General features: G+C 41.0%; 1 protein-coding gene across 1 annotated transcript in view; it reads right to left on the bottom strand.

Moving 5' to 3' along the window:
* Positions 1–23,764, bottom strand: part of DOCK11 (dedicator of cytokinesis 11) — a 193,657-nt gene that overhangs the window by 13,204 nt on the left and 156,689 nt on the right. Inside the window, exons 40-45 of the mRNA XM_043974522.1 lie at positions 21,652–21,789; positions 15,963–16,145; positions 14,172–14,285; positions 12,297–12,512; positions 12,148–12,205; positions 7,888–7,994 (exon numbers count right to left, since the gene is read on the bottom strand). Of these exons, the coding sequence (XP_043830457.1) occupies positions 7,888–7,994; positions 12,148–12,205; positions 12,297–12,512; positions 14,172–14,285; positions 15,963–16,145; positions 21,652–21,789 (816 nt within the window). The remainder of the gene's footprint in view (positions 1–7,887; positions 7,995–12,147; positions 12,206–12,296; positions 12,513–14,171; positions 14,286–15,962; positions 16,146–21,651; positions 21,790–23,764) is intronic.

The following is a 23,764-nucleotide window of genomic DNA, read 5'->3' as shown; positions in this document are numbered from 1 at the left end:
TATGTGGCATAGTGGATACAGTACTAGGTCTGGAGTCAGGAAGACCTGAGTTCAAATCCCACTACAGAGACTTCCTAGCTGTGTGACCCTGGGCAAATCATTTCACCTCTGTCTTAGTTTTCTTGAGTATAAAATGGGAATGATAATAGCCCCTCCCTCCCAGCATTGCTGTGAGAATCAAATGAGAGAATATAAAACCTTCCCAGACTAGGCATTTGGTAAATGCTTGCAGCATCGAATCCAATTGCTGGCTCTAAAGTTCAAGGCGGCTGCTGCTGCTGCTTTAGAAAACTACCCTTAACATTTCAGAGCTGCCATTGGTCAATGGTATTGTAGTTCTCTTGACTCTCCAACCAGTAGTAAGAAAAATGGACATTTTGTTAGGAATCCTTAATGCTTGCATTAAAATATAGGCACATCTTCATTAGGCAAGTTGCTCAGATGGATAATAGCAATTTGTTCTATCCAGGCTTCTGTTCCACAGAAATTGTATGGGCAAGATATGGGAACAGTGCGATTCTGTAAGCAAAGTGAGAGACCCTGTGGTCTAGTGGACAGAGAGCTGGCCTCCAAGTCAGGAAGCCAAGGTGTTACCTCTGAAAGAGACTGGCTGTATCACTTAACCTGCCAGCCCTGTAGGAAACTCTCTAAGACTATAGCAGTTGCATTGGTGGAGGGAGTTTTCTTACCTGGGAGTTCCCTGTGTCAGGAAATGTATTCAAATAAAATTCTGCTTGTATATATATATATATATATATAATTGAAAGGAGTTATAAATCACCAAAGATGCAAAAGCATTTTTAGGGGTGTTCACAAAGAAAAGGGATTCCAGTTCTTGGTTGGTCACTGTAGCTCCCACTCCCATTTCCTCTGACTCACAGTCACTTTGTATGAACAAGCTGCCACTGGGTTCCCAACATCACTATATAAAAAGCCTTTTACAGACTTTCACACCCTAGCACCCAGGCCTCTCCTTCAACAGCTCACATGGCGATGAACCCCGAAGTCACAGGGAAAGGCTTAAGGCCCAGAAAATCCCCCACTGCCTCTTTGGAACTTTGAGAGCTTCGGAAATCACTTTGAAACAATTTCCACATGTTAACTCATTATCATGAGGCACAAGTAGATGTGGGGGGGAAAGGAGTATGGTTAAAAAAAACTCATGGGGGAGGGTGGTTGCGTAATTAGAGTTGTAATGAATCGATTTGTCATTTCTCCAAGATTTCAGAAGGTTTCAATCTTTAGAAACTGCTGTTTTATATTTTCTGTAGGACTCATAAGAGGAAGGACTCTTAAAAGATGAAAAAGTAAAAAGAATCATCAGAACTATTATGCCAAAACTGAGAACACAAAAGAAACAGTTATAACTTCAAAAATATAAAATACCACCCCAAACAGAAAACCAAATATAGAACTTTGAGTAATACAATCTCAGAAAAAGTTGAACTAGCTGAAATTAACTCCAAAGGGAAAAAAACCTCTGCTAGTCCTCATGAATTCATAAGAGAATTCTATATAAAGATATAGTCTATATTCTAAAATATTATAATTCAAATAGTATATATTCTATATACAACTCTATATAACTTAAACCCATTAGTACCAATACTACACAAGTTATTCTCAAAAATTGAGAAAGAAAGCATTCTACCAGACTCTTTTTATTAGACAAATATAGTCCAGATACCTAAACTAAGAAAGGATAAAACACAGAACTATAGACTGGTATCACTAAAGAATATCATTTAAAAATTTTAAATAAAATCCTTTCAAACAGATCACAGAAATTCATTTAAGAAATTACTGATTATGATCAAATTGAATTTATACTAGGAAGGCAAGGATGGCTTAACAACAAGAAAACAATCAACATAATTAATCATACTAAAACCAAATGCATTCAAAACCACATAATTATTTCAATAAAGAAAGTCTTTGACAAATCCACATTTATGGTAAAAATCCTAAAAAGTATAGGCATAGAATAGCTTCATATGTATAGTGAATATTGTATTTCTTACCTTCTCAATAGGTGGGGGTGGAAGGAGGGAGAGAATTTGGAACTGAAAATTAAGAAAAAACCCAAAGCATAGAAGCCATAGAAGGACCTTTTTAATATCATCAAAAATATCTAAAAGCATCCTATGCAATGAGGACACACCAGAAGCTTTCCCAATAAATACAGTAGTAAAACAGGGATGCCTCACTATTATTTGATATAGTTTCTGAAAATACTAGCAATAGCATAAGACAAGATAAAGAAATAAAGTTGTAAAGATAGGTAAAAAGGAGATAAAAACATTACATTTTATTGATGATATAATGGTTTGCTTAGAAAATCCTAGGGAATCAATAAAAATACTAATTGAGATAATAGCTTTAGTTAGCAAAGTTGCAGGCTACAAAATAAACCCTCAAAAATAAATAACATTTCTGTATAAAAAGAACAAAATCTAAGAGGAAGTTGTAGAAAGGGAAATCCCATTCCAAATAATCACAAAGTGCATAAAATATTTGGAGGTCAATCTACCAGAGCACACAAAATATTTGTATAAATTCAATCACAACCTGTTTCCTAAAGAAATAAAGAACAACGTAAATGGCTGGAGTAAGATTTGGTGCTTGTGGTTGGTCCATGCCAATATAACTTAAAAAAAAATAACAATACTGCCAAATCTAATTTATAGATTTAATGCTATACCAATCACACTATCAAAGGGATACTTCACAGAGCTTGATAAAATAATAACAAAATTCATTTGGAAAAATAAAAGGCAGGGGAAATATTAAAAAGAGCATGAATGGATGAAGGGAGCATAGCATTTCCAGACCTCAAACTGTATCATCTACTGTTGGTTTAAAAAAAAAAAAGAGAGAGAAGTAGTTCAGTGGAACAAACTCAACAAGGGAGAATCAGGAAAAAAAAATTCGGTAACCCAGGGTTTAAAGAACTCCCTAATTGATAAAAACTATTGGAAAAATTGGAAAGCAATCTGGTACAAATTAGGCTTAGACCAATACCTTATACCATATTCCACAATAAATACATCCTAAATGTATATGTGACCTTGATGATAAAGATCATACCATTAAAAAATTAGAAGAAAAAGAAATACATAACTTTCACAGTTATGGGTAGTAAATGTCTTCTTTTTTCAAAATATTTTTATTTCATTAAATATTTCCTAATTACATTTTAAAGTTTGTAGCAGTCAGTTTTTAAAAATTGAGTTCAAAATTCTCCCTCTCCCTCACTCCCTGAAGAAGGTAAGCAATGTATCAGTCATGCATGTGAAATCATGCAAAAACACACTTCCATATTAGTCATGTTGCAGAAGAACCCCTCCCCCCCCACACATCCCAAGAAAAATAAAGTAAAAAAATTATGCTTCAATCTGCACTTAGAGTTCATCAGTTCTCTCTGGAGGTGTATAGCATTTTTCATCATAGGTCCCTTGAAATTATCTTGGATCATTGTCTTGATCAAAGCAGCTAAGTCAGCTATTCTCAGCAATAAATGATCCAAGACAGTTCCTAAGTATTTATAATGAAAAATGCTATCCACCTCCAGGGGAAAGAACTGTTGGAGTCTGAATGCAGATTGAAGCATTCTTTAAGCTTTCTTTTTTATTCTTAGGGGGTTTTGGGTCTGTTTTCTTTTGCAACATGGTTAATATGAAAATGTTCTGCATTACTGCACATGTATAATCTATATCAAATTGATTGCCTTCTCAAAAATGATGTTCTCCTTGTCATTCCTTACAGCACAGTAATATGCTATCACAATCATGTACTACGCCTTGTTTAGTCATTCCTCAATTTATGGGCATCCCCTCCATTTCCAATTCTTTGCCACCACGAAAAGAGCTGCTATAAATATTTTTGTACAAGTAGGTCCTTTCTGGGGTAAGGCTAAATAAGCTGTGGTATATGATTGTATTGTGTTATAAGAAATGACAAGTAGGGTGATTTCAGAAAAACCTGGAAGGACTTACATGAACTGATGTATAGTGAAGCGAACAGAACAAGGAGAACATTGTACACAATAACAGCAATATTGTGTGATGAAGAATTGTGAATGACTTAGCTATTCTCAGCAATGCAATGATCTAAGACAATCCCAAAGTACTTAATGATGAAGCATATTATTCACCTCCAGAGAAAGAACTGATATTGATCAATCACAGACTAAATCATGCTATTTTCACTTTCTTTCTTTCTTTCTTTGATTTGAGTCTTATACAAAATGACTAATGTGGAAATGTTTTACATAATTGCACGTGTATAACCTATGTCTGACCCTTACCGCCTCAGGGAGGGAAGAGGAGAGGGACAGAATTTAGAACTCAAATATTTATTGAAAAACAATAGGTCCGGTTAGAGCACGGGCCCTGGATTCAGGAGGACCTGAGTTCAAATCCAGCCTCAGACCCTTGACACTTACTAGCTGTGTGACCCTGGGCAAGTCACTTAACCCCCATTGCCTCACCAAAAAAAAAAATTATAATAAAAGAAAAACAATAGGTCCTTTACCCCTTTTTTATCTTTTTGGAATACAGACCTACTAGTGGTATTTCTGGGCCAAAGGGTATTCCCAGTTTTATAGCCCTTTGGGTAGTGGTTAGGAGATGTATTTTTAGTCAAACAAGGGATAGAAGCAATTACAAAAAAGACAACAGATAACTTTACATCACACCGAAAAGCTTCTGTGCAAACAAAAATGAATGCACAAAGGAAGAGTAGGGAAGCACTAGAATGAGCCAAAAAAATTGCTTGCAAACCCAGCAAATTGGCAAAGATTATAAAAGAGGAGAATAGTTAAGGTTGAAGGGGTTGTGAGATAATAGGCAGACCAGTGCATTGTAGGTGGCATTATAAATTGGTGAAAGCAATTTGGGATTATGCAAATAAAGTTACTAAATGTCTATCCCCTTCAACCCTGAGTTTCCATTCCTTAGGCTTATATCCCAAGGAGGCCATTTATAAGCTGAAAGTTCCCATATACTAACCAAAATATTTATAGCAGCACTTTTGTTCTGTTTTGTTTTTGTTTTTGTTTTTTTTTTGCAGGGCAACGAGGGTTAAGTGACTTGCCCAGGGTCACACAGCTAGTAAGTGTCAATTGTCTGAGGCTGGATTTGAACTCAGGTACTCCTGAATCCGGGTCCGGCGCTTTACCACTGTGCCATCTAGCTGCCCCTATAGCAGCACTTTTAAATATCAAAGAAATTAGAAACAAAGTAGATGCCCATCCATTGGGAAACGTCTAAACAAACTGTGGTTCGTGAACATAATGGAATATTACTGTGCTATGAGAAATTAATATGATGAATACGGAGAAGCTTGGGAAGATCTACATGAATTGATCACAAGTGAAGTAATAAGCAAAGCCAAGAATACAGTGTAAACAGGGGGAAAAAATCCCCACTAACAACCAGAGAGCAATCAAAAGTAAATGGTGCAAAATTACAAAGAACAAGCCTGGCCCCAAAGAAGAACTATGGGAAGACACTCCCACCACACCCCTTTGTACAAATGGGAAGTCCATGAAGGTGGTAGGTATGTGGCACACATTTTCAGACTTTTTCTATGTACTGGTGAGGTTTTTTTCTTCTTTAAAAAAACACTGTTAAATGGAATGACTCTGGGAGAAGGGAGGGGCAGGGATATTGGGGAAATTTTTGGTGATGTAAAAAAAGGTATCAGTACAGATTAATTTTTTAAAATTACCTTTGTAGGCTGGATTTATTTCCCTTCTTCCCAGGTTCTTATAAAATTTTTCAGACAAGGACACTTTTACAGTGAGTTCTGTACTTCTATTTGAGTTGAGGCTAGATAAACCACTCATAAGGGAGTCATATATATATTATATATATTATATGTATGTGTATATATATAATGACTCCTCAGAGCAGAAGTGTGGTGACTTGCCCAAGGTGTCACAACTAGTTAGTGGCAGAGTAGGGACTAGAGCACAAGTCTCTTTATTCTCATGCATTGTTCTGTTGATTTTAGATTTGGGGCAATTTCCCAAATCAAGGCACCCTCTCTCATTGCCTCTCAATATTCTTTCTTTCTACTTGCTGCCTACATTTCTAAACAAATCTTAGGTTTTGAATAAGTATTATTCTTAGGGTTGCTCACTCTCTGATCATATCTCTTTTGCCTCCTTCCTGTCACCCCAGAAGGATGACCATCTCCTAAGTCCTGGTCCTTAGCACTTCCTCTTTCTTCTTCCATGTGCATTGTTTCTGCTCCCTTGTCAGAGGCACTATGGTGGAATGGAAGGAATACTAGCCTAAAAGTCAGAAAACTTAGCTTTTAGCTCTGGCTTTGTGTGACCTTGGGCAGACCTCTTATTTGCTTCTCCAAATCTCGGTTACCTCATCTGTAAAATGGAGCTAACAATGACTACCCCCACAACATGGTTGTGAAGTTCCAGTTAAATGATGTGTATAAAAACATTTTGAAAACTCAAATGTGGTCCAACTGTAAGAGAATTACTCATCCAAACTGACAGTGATGGCCAGCTGTGGCCACTCTCAAGTTCTAGTCCTGTTCTCACCTCAGACTTGGCATGTCTAAAACCAAATTCATCCTCCTCCCCCCAAACCAGCTCCACTTTGCTCACTTCCCTATTTCTATTAATGGCCCCTTAGCTTGAAATTTGAGTCATCTTTGATTTCTCTTCCTCCCTCACCCAGTCCTGGCATTTCTTCCTTTGCACTGTTTCTCACTTCTGTTCGTTCCTTTCCATCCCCAATGCTACAGCCCCAGTTGAGGCTTTCAGTACCTCTGCCTCTTGTCTCTCCCTTCTCTAATCTAACTCCCAGAGGAATGTTTCTGAAATACATTCATTCTGCTGTGTCACTCTTTTTCCATAAGTCTCCACTGCTTAAAGGAAGAAGTTCAAACTCTGTAGCCTGGCTTTCATAACCTACCATCAGTTACTTTTCCACCTTTACCTTCTATTCTTTTACCTACATGAACCCTCTGGTCCATCCAAACTGGTTTGTGCTTTCCTGTCTCTGTTCATATCCCTTTACTTCCCCTTGGTATATATACCCTTCATCTCCTCTCCATCTGTCTAAACGCTATCAAATTAGATACTGTTTGTAAAGTACTTAGCACAATGTCTGGCACATAGTAAGTATCTGATAAATGCCTGCTCCCTTCCCCACCCTCAAGTTATCCTCCAGGGCCTAGATCTAATCCCACTTCCTTCGTGACCACCCTAGCCAAAGCAAGGCCTTATTCCTCAAGCTCCTGAGCACACACTGCTTGTCTGCACGTGTACTATCTTGTGTGTACACATGTTCCCCCAAAAGATGGTCAGTTCTTAGAAGGCAGGGAATGTTTTCTGTTTCTGTCGTTCACAAAGGATTTCGCCCAGAACCTCTACATGTGGTTTATTTATTTATTAATTTATTGATTAACTGAACACCTGTTAACACCCTGTTAAGTTTTAGGGAAAGATTGAATTATTCCCTTGGTTTTAAAGATAGCAAATTTTAATTCTGAACCTTTATGAGATCTTTTCCAAAGTATGTTTACACGGATTAGAAGCTACAGATTTGTGGTTAGTAAAGTGCTGCGATTTTTAGAAATGTTGATCGACATGTCAACCCATACAACCATGTACTCACGAAAGAGTTGGAGAGGCTGATCTTGGGAGAGGCAACCTTGCCCCAGGCACTTTATCTGCCCCAACAGGTCAATTTGGAGTAACTCGAAAAGTTTGCCACCATACCTGATTCCCCAACCATACTGGTTCCTAACCCACAGATGTTTTTTGGACATGGCTTTCAACATTAGCTAAGAGATCAAAACATTTGTAAACTAATAGAGTTTCAAAGAAAAATGAAGTATATGAAGCGGGAATGTTACCTCACTATAATGGACATCCATCATTCCTGCATCTTCTTTCATTGCCCCTTCCTCATCAATATTGGGAGTGATTTTCTTGAATGCTGAGCATCCACTGGAGAATAACTCTGCATGTATAAATTCATGGGAGTTAATTAATGGAAAATTCACAATGGCGATCTGGCATAAATAAGACTTTTGGGGGGCTGTTATACTTAAAAATGTGACCTTAGGGAAATTTGTATAAGGGCCAAAGGCATGACTTAAGTTTGCTACCACAAAAAGGATACTTATTTCTATGTTTTTCAATCACTTAAACACATTGCATCAGACATTCTATTAAAAGAAAACTCCATGGGGGCAGTTAGGTGGTGCAGTGGAAAAGGCACCGGCCCTGGATTCAGGAGGACCTGAGTTCAAATCTGACCTTAGACACTTGACACTTACTAGCTGTGTGACCTTGGGCAAGTCACTTAACCCTCATTGCCCCACCAAAAAAAACCCCACCAAAAAAACCTCCAATCAGTTATTATTTTACTTGGTAAAATTGTAAACTCCTTGAGAGGAGGGACTGGGTTTTTTGGTTGTTTTGTCTTTGTATTCTCAGAGTTCAGTACAAGGCCTTGGTGTATGGTAGATCCCTAATAAATATTTGTTGAATTACCAGTAAGTAGTAATATAAATATTAAATATTTAAATATCCAAATGGCTCTGGTTACTAATTGGGTAATTCTATCCCCAGATTCCTAAGACTTTGTCTATTTGGTGACCTAATTAAGGAGGGGGAATTGCTCCCCCACTTCCCCATCCTCCATGACTATCGTATGTCCACTCATGTCCATCTTCAGTTCCTTATTGCACCTGAACATTTGGCAAAGAAAGAAATTGTTCAGCCCAAGGCTAGTTACTTGCTGTGTGAAGGGAGAGAAGAGGTAGAGCTTGAAAGAGCTTTTTTCCCTCCTCAAATGGACTTTTCCCTTCCAGGGGTTATAAGCTAAATCAGGGCTGGGCAAACTATGGCCTCTTGCCATGGATGCAGTCTGAGTTTTTTGGACTGCCCTTAGGCTAAGAACAGACTTTACATTTAAAACAAAAAAGCAGTGCTCCCTCGGGCAGTAGTTTGGTGACCTTTGAGCTGGAACACTTGCACATAGGCTGTGAGCTAAAACTGCAAGTAGATAGAAGGCTGCCAAAGGAAATGTCCATTTTCATAGGGAGGCTACATCCAAGCAGTAGCACCATGCATGCATGCAGTGGAGAACAAGGCATCCAGGATGAAGGTTTCAGACAGAGAAACCTCCTCAAGCTCTGCACCCATGGACATTGTGTCCTAGCTGTGGAAGCGCCCCCTCCTAGCTGGTGCAAACAAGTTTTACCAAGTGGAAACAAATCCCCACTCCTATCTCCGGTGCAGATGGTGATCTACCCAGAAGAAGGAATTGGGTTTCATCTGCTATGAAAGCTAGATGCCACCTTGAGAAGGGACTTGCTCTGTCCTTCAGAATTCCAGTGAAAGGAAGGTCACATACTGACTCTTGCTCGTGTCTGTGCTCAGTCACCAGTAAGAGTCTCCCAAGAGAGGCCGAGTCATCTGGGGATCACACAGACGCTACGATCAAGTTCTCTGCTAGAGAGGGCTGAGTTCATACTAGCTGCAGGACATGGCAAGGGTCCTGGGAAAAAATCTCTTTCCTCCCCAAGTAGGAAAACTGCAGTTCCAGGACAGGCAAGTAGGGAAAGCTGGAAGCAGCAGAAAGAGGGCCTTTGAAATGCTCCTATTAAGGTAGCCCGTGGTCGTGCCAGATCTATCTGCAGGAGTCTACTGCATGTGCCCTTCCCTTAATATCACAACTTACAGACTTGACATGAAGAAAAAGCTCCCAGACTCCAAAGCCCCTTTGAGACACAGCTACTGTGCCAGCTGACAAAGGTAATTTTATTTCCTCTTAGAAGAAAGAAGAGTTTGAGGGAAGATGTGAAGAGAAAACCCGTTTGGTAGTTTTTTTTTAATTGAAAATGACACATGGACAAGCTCAAGGGAGTCATATGCTGCTCTACGTGAACCTTTTTCCTTTTCTCATCGCCTTTATTGGCAGTATTATGCTGAAGTAAAGGGTCCTGCATCAGGGACATAGAGTGCTATATAAACATGAGTTTGTTTAGCAATCTGCCTTTTCATCGTGAAACATTCTCCATTCTTTATTCACATTTATACACTCTGCAGCCTTTGAAAGTCTGTGCCGGGTTTAGCCTGCCTCATCTGCTAACAACTGAAAATTTTACTGGGTGAGTCTTGGTCTGAATAACTTAAAAGTTATTTGAGGAGGGTTTGTTAGATCAAAATAGCAATGAAGCACAATACTGTCTCTGAGGGGTTAACCGCAACTATATACTAATGATTAGGGCAATAAAATTTTTCAGGTTTAAAACCAGACAGCAACTATAACTGAATATGCAGCCTTTTCTTAAGTGGATATTTTTTTCCATAATATACAATTTAGTTTTCTCCCAGAGAGAGAACTTCTTGGATAGGCAATAAGGATAAATTCTAAGAGACCTTTAAGGCATTATACAATAAATATTTAAACAACTAGTTACAGGCACTGAAAGTGCTTGCTGCATCGCACATATGCTGGTGTACAACATTGGGAATCTCCTTAATGCAGGTTTCTGAAAAGCCACAGGGAGATTTATACACTATTTTCATTGATACTGCTCAATACTCCACTAAAATTTCTAACCCTGAAAGACTGATAAAGAGAAAAAAAAATCAGTTTCTCCTTAGTTTTGAAGATCTGCGCTTGTGGAAGACATTGGGGAAGCAATCTGTTTAAAATCTAAGCAATAGCTTGGTGTGGTAGGCACACACTTCAGATTTTAGTCCTACCAGTTTAAGAGACAGTAGGGCCTAACTTTAATTTCTCTTTAAGAACAAGTTATGGCAAATATTTCTAATATAAGCTGCTCTTCACTTTTCTAGTTATGTGGAATTATTGAATCATAAATTCAATATTTTATTTTTATTTATTCATTTATTTGCTTGTTTATTTATTTAGGGAGTACATTTCCCTATCTTACCCAGTCTGAAGATACAGCAGGAACTCACAGGTCTTATCCCACCCCTGATGGGCATGGGGGCTTTGACCTGCTCTGTTTCTGCCCAGGGCCAATTTGCCCATCCTTAGGTAGCCTGGTGGGTGGGGCTTACCATTTTGATGTCAGACTTAGTCCAGAAGCCAGGTCACCTGAATGCACTGCAGCTCAGAGTTCCCAACCATGCCCTGCCTGATATTTTAAGTGTACTATAATTTTTCTTTTCAGGCATACCCTTGACGTGAAAAATGTGAAATCAGGCCTTTTCTAGTAAATGTCTTGCCATTTGAAAGAAACTTCACTAAAAGGAGAACAAGAAAGTGCATACAAATTGTATTTATCTGAATTGGGCAAAGCAATCTCAGTATTAACTAATTTTTAAAAATAAAAATCCAAGGAAACGAATCCAGATAGGAAGATAATGGTTAAAAAGAATATTCGTGAGCTATCTACTTAGTGTTTTTTTTATTTCTCATCATATAGTAGTGTGTAATTTGTATATACTTACAGGAGATAACTGAATAACGATTCCTCAACTAATTAGGAATTTGTGCAATACTTGAATCTTGAGGGAAACCTTTAAGTTTTGTTCTCACAGCTTCCAAAGCTAGGCTTGCTTTTGCCCTGGCCTAGCTGTCCCCCAGTCTCAGCAGGAGGCAATTTGGATTTATCCATTGGTTCTCCCTAGTGTCAGGCAGCTTCCAAACTTGTGCACCTGCTTTATGATGTGAGTGGGTACAATATTCTTTGAGACATTCAGAAAAGGAAGCTGTCACCAAGACAAACCCCCTGTGTTAATCAGGGCAAACATCACAAAGACTTGGGAGCCAACTAAGGGCAACTATTGGATTAGAAGAGCAGGTGTTCCCCTGGGCGGGCACTGGGTGAAATGTGGGCAGATGTCAGGAAAGTAAGGTCTTTATACTGCTGTGAGCTTTGCAGGAATGCAATCTGAGGCAGTCTGCCAGGGAGAATAAACATTGCACACCCGACCTGGCACGCCTAAAACCCTTATCTGCAGCCCTCCTGCAAGCAGAAAGTAAAGTTTGTTTTTCTAACAAATTCTGCTGAAGCTAAACTCAATCTAAAGCTGAACATATTTTTCAAAACCAACATTTTTTCACCGTGTTAGCAAATATAAACATTTTCAGCCAACCTTTCTCCAGTGCTAAACCAATAGTAGCTTACTTTTTCGGTGAAGAAACTCTGCCACCAGAGCTGCTACGTGGACATAACACATTGCAGCCTGCAAAAGGATGAGAAAGAAGGGAGCGTCAGGCGGGGTGTGCTTCAGAATCCCCTGTAGCTAGGGCTGCACCCTAGCCCCCAACAGTCACCTCGGAAAAATCGCCATTTTTGATATGGATTTTGGCCATGCTGTCAAGCCAGGTTTTCCGCAGCTCCGGAGTACTTGCATAAGACTTGGCTAAGCTATACTGGAGATCAGTCAGCATCTCCGGGTCTTTCTCATGCTCCTTCATCTGAGCTGTGGCCATAAGAACTGTGCGGATTCTCTTGGTCAGATCTTTCACTTCTGTGGGAAAAGCAGTCGCCTAATTTAAAGCAAAAACAAAACACAGAAGAATTTCATCATAGTCCAGTGTGTGGCGAGTCACTTTTTTACCCAGAGAACTTCACACTTTTTGCCACTAGATTTTCAGCTTCAAAGACATGCCCTTTGACACATCTGACACACACAAAATAATTGTAATTGAGTTTAGACAAAACTGGAAAACTGATCTGATGCCAACGCACTGAGTATATTTGCAGTATCATTTGTCTACTTCTCATGCATTGCTTGGTTTTTTCTTACATAGGTGGCCAATCTTTAATGGCCCCAAACTTTTAATGAGGTGTTCAGCAAAAGTAATGACCATGCTGTGTTTCTCTCATTTCCTTGTGGAGTAATACTGAAGTCAGCCTTGCCTTTAGTCCATCCCCTGCCTACCATATATAGTAAGTTAGAAGACAGTGAGAAGCAGGCTAAATGAAATCCCCCAGAGCCTTGGCACAGGAAAATTCTCTGACCCAAATGACCAATTATGCATTGTATATAACTAACTTGTCTCTGTCCAAAAGAATTTTCAAAGGTCAGTAATCCCTCTTAGGATATTGTTTCTGGACTAGAGCAGATTGAAAATGTGGTAAATTAAAGATGTTTCTCACTGGCAATACACACACACACGCATGTACATACGTACGCACGTGTGTGTGTGTGTGTGTCCACAGGCTTGTGCATTTATTCATCATCCTTCCTTTATTTGCTTGCTTGGTTATTCATGCTGAAGGAAAAGTTAGGATCCTTTCTCATAATTCCACTAGAATAACCCATTATTATCTGTGTTGGTGTTGAAGAACAGCACAGGAGAGACAGCTGGGAGTTTATTTACATTAATTTACAAACACCAATGTGTACTATAGAGCTTAAAGACCTTTTAAGACTCTCTTAGCCACAGGTCTGTTGATTTGCTAAGTCATACAGCATCTCCCCCCAGGAGAAGGTATGCTTCTTGGGGAAATTGGCTGCTTCATTTTGGCCTTCATAGGTCCATAACCTACCTGGCACATAGAAAGTGCTAAGTTTTTTTCTGGATTTGTTGTTCATGTCTTAATCCATGATCAAGCCAAAAGGATATGATTAAGTCATTTGAGAATTCCAAGAGAGGCAACCAACCCAAACCCCATTTTTGTAAAAATCAGTTGCTAAATAAGCCAGAGGCCATTAAATATGAAAACAGCCCATGGCACTGAGGAGAGTGGCCCATTAAGTAAATAATACACCATTAATGCAAAAGGGAAAGATTATTACATGGCCAAAGTTATTTCTGCACTAGGATTTGCTGGAGCATGTACTCACTCTCTGGGGAAACCAGTATGACTGGCTGTTACACAAATGCTCCCAGCTGGAAAGCAGCTGGAATTTTTCAAATTGATTTCTTCAGCCTTGACAGAACCCCATGGGAATGTTTCTTGATTCCACATATCCTCAACAATAAATACTTCGTAATTTTAAGCAATAAATGAAAAAACCCAACATCTGAACCCAGGCCAGTTCCAGGGCAGGCTGAAAATCAAGCTGAAGAATCGCTTTGCAATGCCAGTTGGCCACCCAGTCTAAACAAATGTCTCATGAGGAATTATGATGGCTGAGTTCTAGATCTCAAACCCAGAGATTGCACCTTATCTCTCATCTAGCGATTAAGAAGACTTACCTTCATTGGCCTGTCGCTGTTAGCAAAGTTATTAACGATGAATAAAGACTCCTGAAACCTTGATCCTCCACTCAGTGCCACATCTGCTATCAGCTGGCTTACTGCAATTATTATCTGGGGGAAAGAGGGAACCCTGAGTTTTTTTACATTTAGAGATCAATATACAGTTGAGAGTGTATTTACCAATTACCAATGCTATGAAGTAGTTAATACATATACCATTATTTGCCCTTTTGGATAAGAGTAGTAGGCCTCCACCAGTCTCGGACGACCATGGATCAGCGCCTTGAAGAGCCACAGGCCACAGTGTGGCTGTGCAGTCCGATACGGGAGCCGCAGCTCCTGAGTGACTTATAACCAGTAACTGGCGCATCCTGTGTTGTATCTACCCCATGAGGAGTAGCTGGAGTGTCCTCTCCAGGGCACTGGCCTGGGCAGATCAATTGGAAAACACGCTGTTGCCCATGCAGCAGGTTTTCCCTCTCTGTGACATTGGTGGATCCAAAGGAGAGGCAGAGCCAATACGGTTTGGCACCAGTGCTGCCGCAGGAGTTGCCAGAGGGATGTTATGTTCAACATCACATAAAATAAGAGTAATAATAATACTAATATATTATGGTTCAGAAAGGGTAATCAAGTGGCAGAAAGAAGATTCCAACCCAAGTGTCCTTACCTCCAGTGCCAGGCTACCTCTCTCATACAAAATCATTTCTATAAAAAGACTGAGTTTCTTTTTTTAAAGAGTATGCAAAGTTATACCACTTTTTCTGATTCATTTATTTCAATCAAAAATTATTTGAAAAAACAAATGATCATATGGGTTTGCATTACACTGCTTGCTGGAATTGCTAATCCCAAAGTTCCCAGTACAAATTGTGGTTTCAAGGATTTTCTTCTGTTTGGCTGATTGGTCTTATAGCTCAAGTTATATTTTGCCTCCACTGTCTGGGCCATGGCTAGCCCTAGGTAAGACTGGCAAGAAGCAAAGTTCGTCACCCCCCAAACACCTTTCAGCACGGTCCTCCCTTCCTTCCCCAATCTGCTTCTTTGGACCTCTTCTCTACTAGCAACACTTGAAACTTAGGATTTTTGTCCTGTGTTTCATTCCCTTAGCGACTTGCTAGTTTATCTGATCAACTAATTTACAGGAAAGTATGCTTTGGGCAAGTCAGTTCTGGGCTTACTTTTTCCCTCTGTAAAATGAGATAGTTTGGTATAAGGACCTCTATGGCACCTTCCATTTCTAAAATCCTCTGATCTTGTGGTAATAATGGTTCAATCTTTATCATTTCACAGGGGACTCCCTGAAAACTCAATGCTCCGACTCCATAGAATGCACCACTGAAGGTAATGCTTCAGATGAGGTGCTAGACCAGTGGATCAGATGTTTGGGGAATCACAAACATAAGAGATTTGTGGCCTATGTGTAAGACCGGCCCATAAAAGAGAACAGAGGCAGCAAACCCATTTTGGGAAGAAACATGAAGTATAGAAATACGGTAGTGGACAAGGATTCCTTCCAACCCTGTCACACTCACCTGGGGAATATGGAAGTTGCTAAGAGTGCCCTCCACAATATCCTCACCCATTCTCCATCATAGTCCCCCATGGAGGGAGGCTGGCTGAAACTCTGAGGACCATAATTTCCCAGGTTTTGGCCAGGGTCCAAGGCAGCTCAGTACTGCTGTGGCCAATAATCAGGGAGTGCAGAGTTTGTGATAACTCAGTCTAACACGTGCATGAAGCATTGACCCTTAGGAAGGAAGGGAGGGAGGCTGGCAGGTCACTGACCTGTAAGTGTGTCCTCAAGAAGGTCCTCCGCTTGGTGAACTCAAAGTTGCTTCTCATCAGCAGGTACAGCAGTGCCGAGGCCTCATTCCTTGTGGAGCTGATCTTGGAGGTGCAACACTTGAGAACCTCATAGCAAAATGCTGCACACATGTTGACCCGGCCCTTGAAAAAGGCTGAAGGAAACTGGAAAAGAAAAGAGAAAAGGGTATTGACAAAGCCACACGGCCAGCAGTAAGGACTGATTGACACCAATACTGAGAGCAGTCTAGACACCCAGAGGAGATCAATTCAGGGCCATTCAGAATTGTATGTCATCGAGCATCAGAGAGCGTCTGAAGGCTTTCTAAGGCAGGTGGGACTTCAGTATGGACTTCCAGATTATCATGGTTATGACCCAAGTATTGAGAAAGGCACGGCTAGGATAGATTAACAAAGCTGGGCGTATGTGAAGCCACCATATCCATATACACACATCCTCCTACTCCTCTGATTGTTCCTGTTCGATGGCTTTTGCTGGTTTGTCATCCAGAACATGTCTCATAAGGATGGGTGTCTTCTCTTCTCCCTCAGCACTCTCTTAGAGCCTAATCAGCTCATCGGTTCAATGATCCTTTCTCTACTGATGTTTCCCAGGTCTATATAATCAACCTCAGACTTTTCTCTGAATTTCAGTCCCACATCACCAATTAGTAACTGGACATTTCAAACCAGATGTCTCAGAGATACCTTAAATTGAACATTTCCAAAACTCTTTACCCCTAACCTGCCCCTTTTCCAAACTCCTCTTTTTGGGGGGGGCAATGGGGGTTAAGTGACTTGCCCAGGGTCACACAGCTAGTAAGTATCAAGTGTCTGAGACCAGATTTGAACTCAGGTCCTCCTGAATCCAGGGCCGGTGCTTTATCCACTGTGCCACCTAGCTGCCCCCTCAAACTCCTCTATTTCTGTCCAAGATACTGCCATTATTCCAATCTCCCAGGTGGGTAGCTTTGACTCCTACCTCTCCTTCACCCCCTGCCAAATCTGGCCATTTCTATTTCCACAACATCTCTCACACCTGACTCACATAAGTGGCCTTTAGTACAGGCCACATCACCTACATTATTGCAACAGCCTCCTACTGCAATCAGTTTTCCTGCCTCAAGTCTCTCCCTGCTTTAGTCTGTCCTCCTTACTGCTGCCAAAGTGATTTTCCTTAATCATAGTTCTGTACGTATCACTCTCCTTCTTAGTAAAGTCCAGCACCTTTCCTAGTGCCTCTAGGATCAAATATAAACTTGCCTTTTTGAAGCCCTTCCCAACCTTGCCCCAAACTATCTTTCTAGGCCCACTATACTATGCGCTCAGGTACTCACCTGCACTGTGATCCTGCTAAACTGGCCTTTTCTGTGTCCCTCATTTACATCGTTCTATCTCTCATCTCCAGGCCTTTGCACCAGCTATCCGCCATGCCTGGAATGCCCTCCCTCCATACCTCCCTCTCAAGTAGCACCTTCTGCATGAAGCCTTTTCAGATCCTTGCAAACGACCTTGGATTTAACAATTTGGTATTTATTTGTATTTATTCTCTGTATACATACATATGTGTGTGTGTGTGTGTGTGTGTGTGTGTGTGTGTCTTGGTTATCTCTCCCATATTCTAATGAATGAAACGATCCCTACTTGTATGGGTGGAATTTACATTCTAGTAAATTCCACACAAGTAGGGATCGGTTCATTCATTTGTATCCCCATCACTTAGTACAGTCCCTGGCACATATTAGACAGTTAATAAATGGTTGTTGATTTCTACCCATGTAAACACCCATACATAGAAGATCTTCCTGTACTAGATCGCCTTCTACCGTGGATCCTGGAGCACAGTGCTGTGAAGCAGGCTGGGTAAGTTCCCAAGCTATAGCCACCAGTAAGGGAATATAAAACAAAGAGCAAGAGAGCAATTTGCTTTGGCCAGTGAATGCCAGTTCCAGCTCAGCAGCTAATTAACACACAGTCGTGCCTTCCACAAGAGGATGGTATTGGATGAGCCCCTATTGTATTAGGAAGAAGACTGGCAAGCTGAAGCATGCCCAGGAGAGAGTGCCCAAGATGGTGGGGACTAGAGACCATGCCATATGAGGACCAGATCATCTTATTTGTCTCCCATATGTGGGTCAAGAAGCAACAGTTAGAACCAAACATGGAAAAAGATTGGAAAAAGGCTGTATACTGTCATCTTATTTAATTTATATGTAGAGTACATCATGCAAAAAGAAAGTGAAAAAGCTGGTTTAAAGCTTAAAATTGAAAAAAAAAAAACCAACCACTAAGATCATGGCATCTGGTCCCATTACTTCCTTGCAAATAGAGGGAGAAGAAATGGACAGACATAGTGCCAGATTTTATATTCTTGGTCACAAAGAGCACTGCAGATGGTGACTGGAATCATTCATTAAAAGATGCTTGGTCCTTGGAAGGAGAACTCTGGCAAATCTGGATAGTGTACCAAAAAGCAGAGACATTGCCCTCCCAACACAGGCCCATATAATCAAAGCGCTGGCTGTGAGAGTTGGACTGTGCCACAGAACCCACGCTTTCAAAATGGGGCTGGAGAAGACTTTGGAGAGTTCCTTGGACAGAAAGGAGCCCAAATCAGTCAGTACTTAAAGAAATGAATTCAGGCTATTTACTGGACGGACAAATACTGAAGCTGAAGCTTAAATCCTTTGGCCACATAATGAGAAGATGGGACTCTTTGGAAAAGACTCTACTGCTGGGAAAGACTGAAGGCAGAAGAAGAAGGATGGCAGAGACTGAGATGGAGAGAGAGTGTCCTGGAAGCAATGGACATGAGCTTGGACAGCCTTTGGGGGGACACAGTGAAGTATAGAAGGGCCCATCTTGCTATGGTCCACAGAGTCATGAAGAGTCGGACATGACTGAACAACAAAATATGGCAGCCAGGAATGAATACAGTGTTTTGGCAGAGGACAGGGGAATGTCTTAGGGATGATGCCTCCCAAGTCAGTCTAGATTCGGTTTTCTGTGCTGCCAAGTCTCAAGTTAGCAAACCTGTAGCTCACTTCCCCCTCCCCCCGGATCTTTTGCAAACAATTATGTACAGACAAGATACACAAAAGATAAAGGAAGGCACCAAGACTTGACAACCTATGAAAGTTAGGAGGAAGAGAAAAGGAATGTGAGCATTTCCGAAATGCCAGCAACAATGTTTGGAGTTGGGAAGTGGACTGTTCTGTGCAAGGAATGGTAAGGAGGCCAGTATCACTGGGGGAAGAGTGTGTGTGTCAGGGAGTAAGAGGTAGGAGGGCGCTGGGTGAAGAAGGGCCTTGAATGCCAAAGAGAACGCATTTTGTATTTGATCCTGGAGGTGACAGGGAGCCACTGGAGATTGAGTAAGGGAGTGACAGGGGCAGACTTGGGTTCTATGAAGATCACTGTATTGAAATGGAGATAGACTTGAGGCAGGGAAACGGACCAGAAAGCTGTTGGAATTGTCTAGGCATGAAGTGATAGAAGGGTGGTGGTAATGTCAGAAGAGGAAAGGGCAACAGATGAAATGAGGAGTGAAAGAGAGCCTGGGTGAATGGCACGATCCTGTGACCCTTTACAGCACCAGGAACTTTAAGAGGAGAGAGCTGGGGAGGAAAGATGATGAATTCCGTTTTGGACATGTTGAACTTCAGATGTCTATGGGACATTTGGTCCTAGATGTACGATAGGTTGTTGGAAATGTGAAACTTAGAGGTTAAGGCTGGAGAAATCGATTGGAGAACCATCTGCAAAGAAATGATCATTTAACCCATGGTGATTATTCACTATGAGGTTCACCAAGCCAACAGTACAGAAAGAGAAGAGAGCCCAGTACAAGAGTCTCAAGTGACAATTGGCCGGACACAATCTCAGGGTCTAGCAGAGGAGACTGAGAGCAGGTGAGACGGGTAGGAAGAGAATCAAGAGAGAGTTACATCCTGACTCTGACACATACTAGCACATCATAGGAACAGAGATTTAAAGGTGGAAGGCCTCATTTTTCAGGTAAGGAAACTTAGTACAGAGAGGTTATTTGCTTAAGGTCACATAAAGTAGCAAATGGTAGATCAAGTTGTTAACCCCAGACCTCTATCTCCAATATACGCAGGTACCTTTTAAATCAAGTCACCTCTAGTACAAATTCCCTCCATATGAATTTCATGAGGGGCATTTCCACTTCACCTACTAAGGGGAATTCAGATAGTGTGGTTTCACTGGCACTAGTGATGAAAATGCTGATAGATTTCCATTCTATATCCATTTCGTGAACCTCTTCCAATTTCAATCAGATGCCAAAATAGAATGGCGATTTGCTCCCCAACTATGTATTCTCTTCAGTGAATGCCTTTATCTTGTTGAAATCACCCATATAACAAAAGGGGGCTGAAGGAGGTTTTACTTCAGGTGTCTTCCCCTCACCTTGAGTCCTTCTTTGGGCATAAACATCTTTGCAGTCTTCTAGACTCTGTGGCTTTTACCTCAGGGGCAGAATTTGAGATTAGATAAGGACCTCAGTGACCTTCTAGTCTAATCCATAACTCAAAAGAATCCCCACCATGACACCTGACAAATGGTTCTGCTTGAAGGCTTCCTACCATCTCTCAAGGCTGCCTATTCCACTTTGGACAGTGCTGGTTATCAGGAACTTTTCCTTGGCATTAGGTTTAAATTGGAAGCTCCACCCCCCCCCCCACCATGCTCCTAGGGGTGCCTGATGAGGCCAAGTAGAACAAGCCTTATTCCTCCTCTATATTCCAGCCCTTCCAATCCTTGACAGACTACAGTCCTATAAGTCTTCTCTTTTCCAAACAAACACCCCTCTTTCCTTTAGCTGATCCTCATCTGGCATGTACTCAGGGCCATTCACATCATCCTGCTCGCTTTCCTCTGGACATTCTCCAATTTATCCAAGTTCTTCTTAAACTGTGATGCCCAGAATTGAGCACATTACTCTGAACACAACATTCACAAGAATGAGGAGGTTGTTTTGTGGTGGAGGTAAGTGACCTGAGAATTTGGGGCCTTCAGAAAGAATTCAACAAACATTTTTAAATTGCAGTGTTTTGTGCTAAGTGCCCTCATGGAGCATGTAGTCTAGCAGAAGAGTGATGAAGAGATTATTGTTCTTCTGCTTTAGTTTTACAGTGTTTTTTTTGTTTGTTTGTTTGTTTGTTTTTTTGGTGAGGCATTTGGGGTTAAGTGATTTGCCTAAGGTCACACAGCTAGTTAAGTGTTAAGTGTCTGAGGCTGGATTTGAACTCAGGTCCTCCTGACTCCAGGGCCCCTGCTCTATCCACTGCGCCACCTAGCTACCCCTACAGTGGTGTTTTTTTTAAAGCAGGAGAAAAGGAAAACTGGCACAAGTAACTAAAAATGATAGGCTTATAGGAGCCTTATGGGAAAATAGGATAGGAAAGGGAAATAGAAAAACCACCACCAAATATTTTGGATTGGAGAAGGCTCCTGGCCAGACCCTCTATCTTAAGGATGTTTGCTTTGTTGGTCTTTATTAATTTTTACAAAAATATTCTCCATGGCTTCTTTACATGACTTCTTGGGAACCAGCAACATGAGTTAGCAAAGTACTTTGGGAGCAGTGACTGTCGCCCACCCCCTCTTAAGGCAACTAAGCAGCCATCAAGCCTTCTATCTTACTTACCTTGCTGATAAAAGCCCTCAGGGAGGCAAACACATGCTTAAGGGATGCTTCAGACTGCCCATTCTTCAAAAAGGCAAGATGAATATCAAAGACTTTTTTCATTAATGGGTTGTGGCCATCATTGTTTAAGAGTTGATTCTATAAGAAACAAGAAAACAACTGCATTTTTGCAACAATCTACAGCTTTTTTGTTCTTTTAATAGGCAATGGAGAAGTGACTTGACTAACATACAACCAAACTACCATGATAGAGAAAATGAAAGTCTGAGGCTGTATGTAACGATGTTTTGATGAGATCCTTCTTTGGTCTCCCCAAATATTCCATAGATGTTATCTGGAAGGTTTTGTAATGATTGGAATGACACCACCTGCTGGAGACTTATTATAGGAAAGCTCCACCATGAGGAGAAGGCCTCTGAGGGCAAGGCCATGTGGCTTTTCCTTGGCGTCAGGAAGTGACGTTTGCTCATGGGTACTGTCTATCAAGGCTACCAGCCAATCAACTTGAGGAGCCTCCCATTGCTGGGAGGAACACACAAAGTAGGAAGCAGGTGCTGGGGGAGGAGTTCACACTCTTTTTAGGTTTCTGACTTCACCGTGGTGGAGGAGAGAGACTCCAGAGGACTTCACAGGAAAATTGAGGAAAGACAGGATTGCCGGGCTGTAGGAATTCTGTTCTCAATCTTTCTCTTTCTATCTTTCAATAAACCCTTAAAAACCTAAACTCGTTTTATCAGTGATTTTAGTCAGTTTCCCCCCAAACTGGGGGAACAGATTAGAACCCACATTTAGAATTTTAAATTACACAGTTTTCTTACTCCTTTTTATAAATCAGAAGGAAAAAACCTGAGAATCCGGATTCTTTTTCCACTGCCATAAAGCAAACAAGTAGCTAATATGAGAAAAGCATTCCTTAATCTGTTTACTTAAGCATACTCCTTGTAAAAGAACAATTAGTCACTTCAAGAAAGGTGCATGCCAACCAGCCTGCTGAGAGAAACTCTGGATTTCTCTGTGGGAAAATGAACAAAGTGGGAGTCACAGAACAAATATAAATTTTATGTCAAATGTCTACCTAGCATGCACTTCTGCTTTCAAATAGGGATCGCCATGAGGCCATCTGCCTACTAGTGACATTGAATATTTGGGAGTAGAGGAGAGATGACTAATCGGGCATGCATAGACTGCTCTGTTGTTTAAATGATATTTGCAAGAAGAAGGCAGAGGAGGGTGAGGGGGAGCAGATATTCAGATTCAAAGGCAGTTTGTAGGTTTGAGGATCTTAACAAATCAACTCTGTTTAGACTCTACCTCCTTGCCCCAAAGAGAATAAGGATTGAAATGGAACAAGAAAACAAAACAAAAAGCCAACACTGCATTGGACTCCAGAGCCGCAAGAGATCCAAGGCTAACCTCAACCACTGAGCCTCCCTGAGTGGTACTATAGCCTCCTGTCCCTGATGCAGCGAAGTCACAGCAACAAAAAGCAAACGAAGAGCACAAAGCCAAGGGTCTTTCTCATGCCTTGGCACAATATCTTTTATTGGGATCAGAACAGATTTCGTGTGTCATGAGTGGACTCCTCACCCAGCTTTCCTTTATTGTACTCTCTAAAATTTACATGCCAGGTTTTTGCTTGGCCAAAGTGAAAGGAGGGAGGAGAGGATTTTATCTGGATTCCTTTTCCCTTTCTATCCTTTGCAGGGTGCAGATAACCAGACTGGAGAGTCAGAGTGCCTGTGTGACCCTGAGCAAGTCACTCACTATTTCAGTGTCCCCAAGCAACTTTCTAGGACTATCTAAGTAGTACAGGAATGGATGATTTGCATTCGTGGAGGGAGTTTCTACACTGGGAATCCCCATGCTGATGAAATCAGAAATCCATTAAAAAAAAAAGCCCAGAGCAACAATCCTATGAGATCATTGTTTCAGTGCTCAATTAAGTTTTGGCCACAAGGTTTGAGACAAACATCTCAAAAACAACTACAGCTTGGAGAAAGAAGCACCTGGCTTGACTCCACATCCTTTTGGAGTTGCTTTAGCAAAATGACCAAGGAATAAACTACACTGTAAAAGCCTTCTACTTAATTTTATCCTTTTAAGAAAAAGTATA

Source organism: Dromiciops gliroides, chromosome X, assembly GCF_019393635.1.
Source record: "Dromiciops gliroides isolate mDroGli1 chromosome X, mDroGli1.pri, whole genome shotgun sequence".
NCBI classification, from domain to species: Eukaryota; Metazoa; Chordata; class Mammalia; order Microbiotheria; family Microbiotheriidae; genus Dromiciops; species Dromiciops gliroides.
This window is presented reverse-complemented; position numbering and strand designations above follow the sequence as displayed.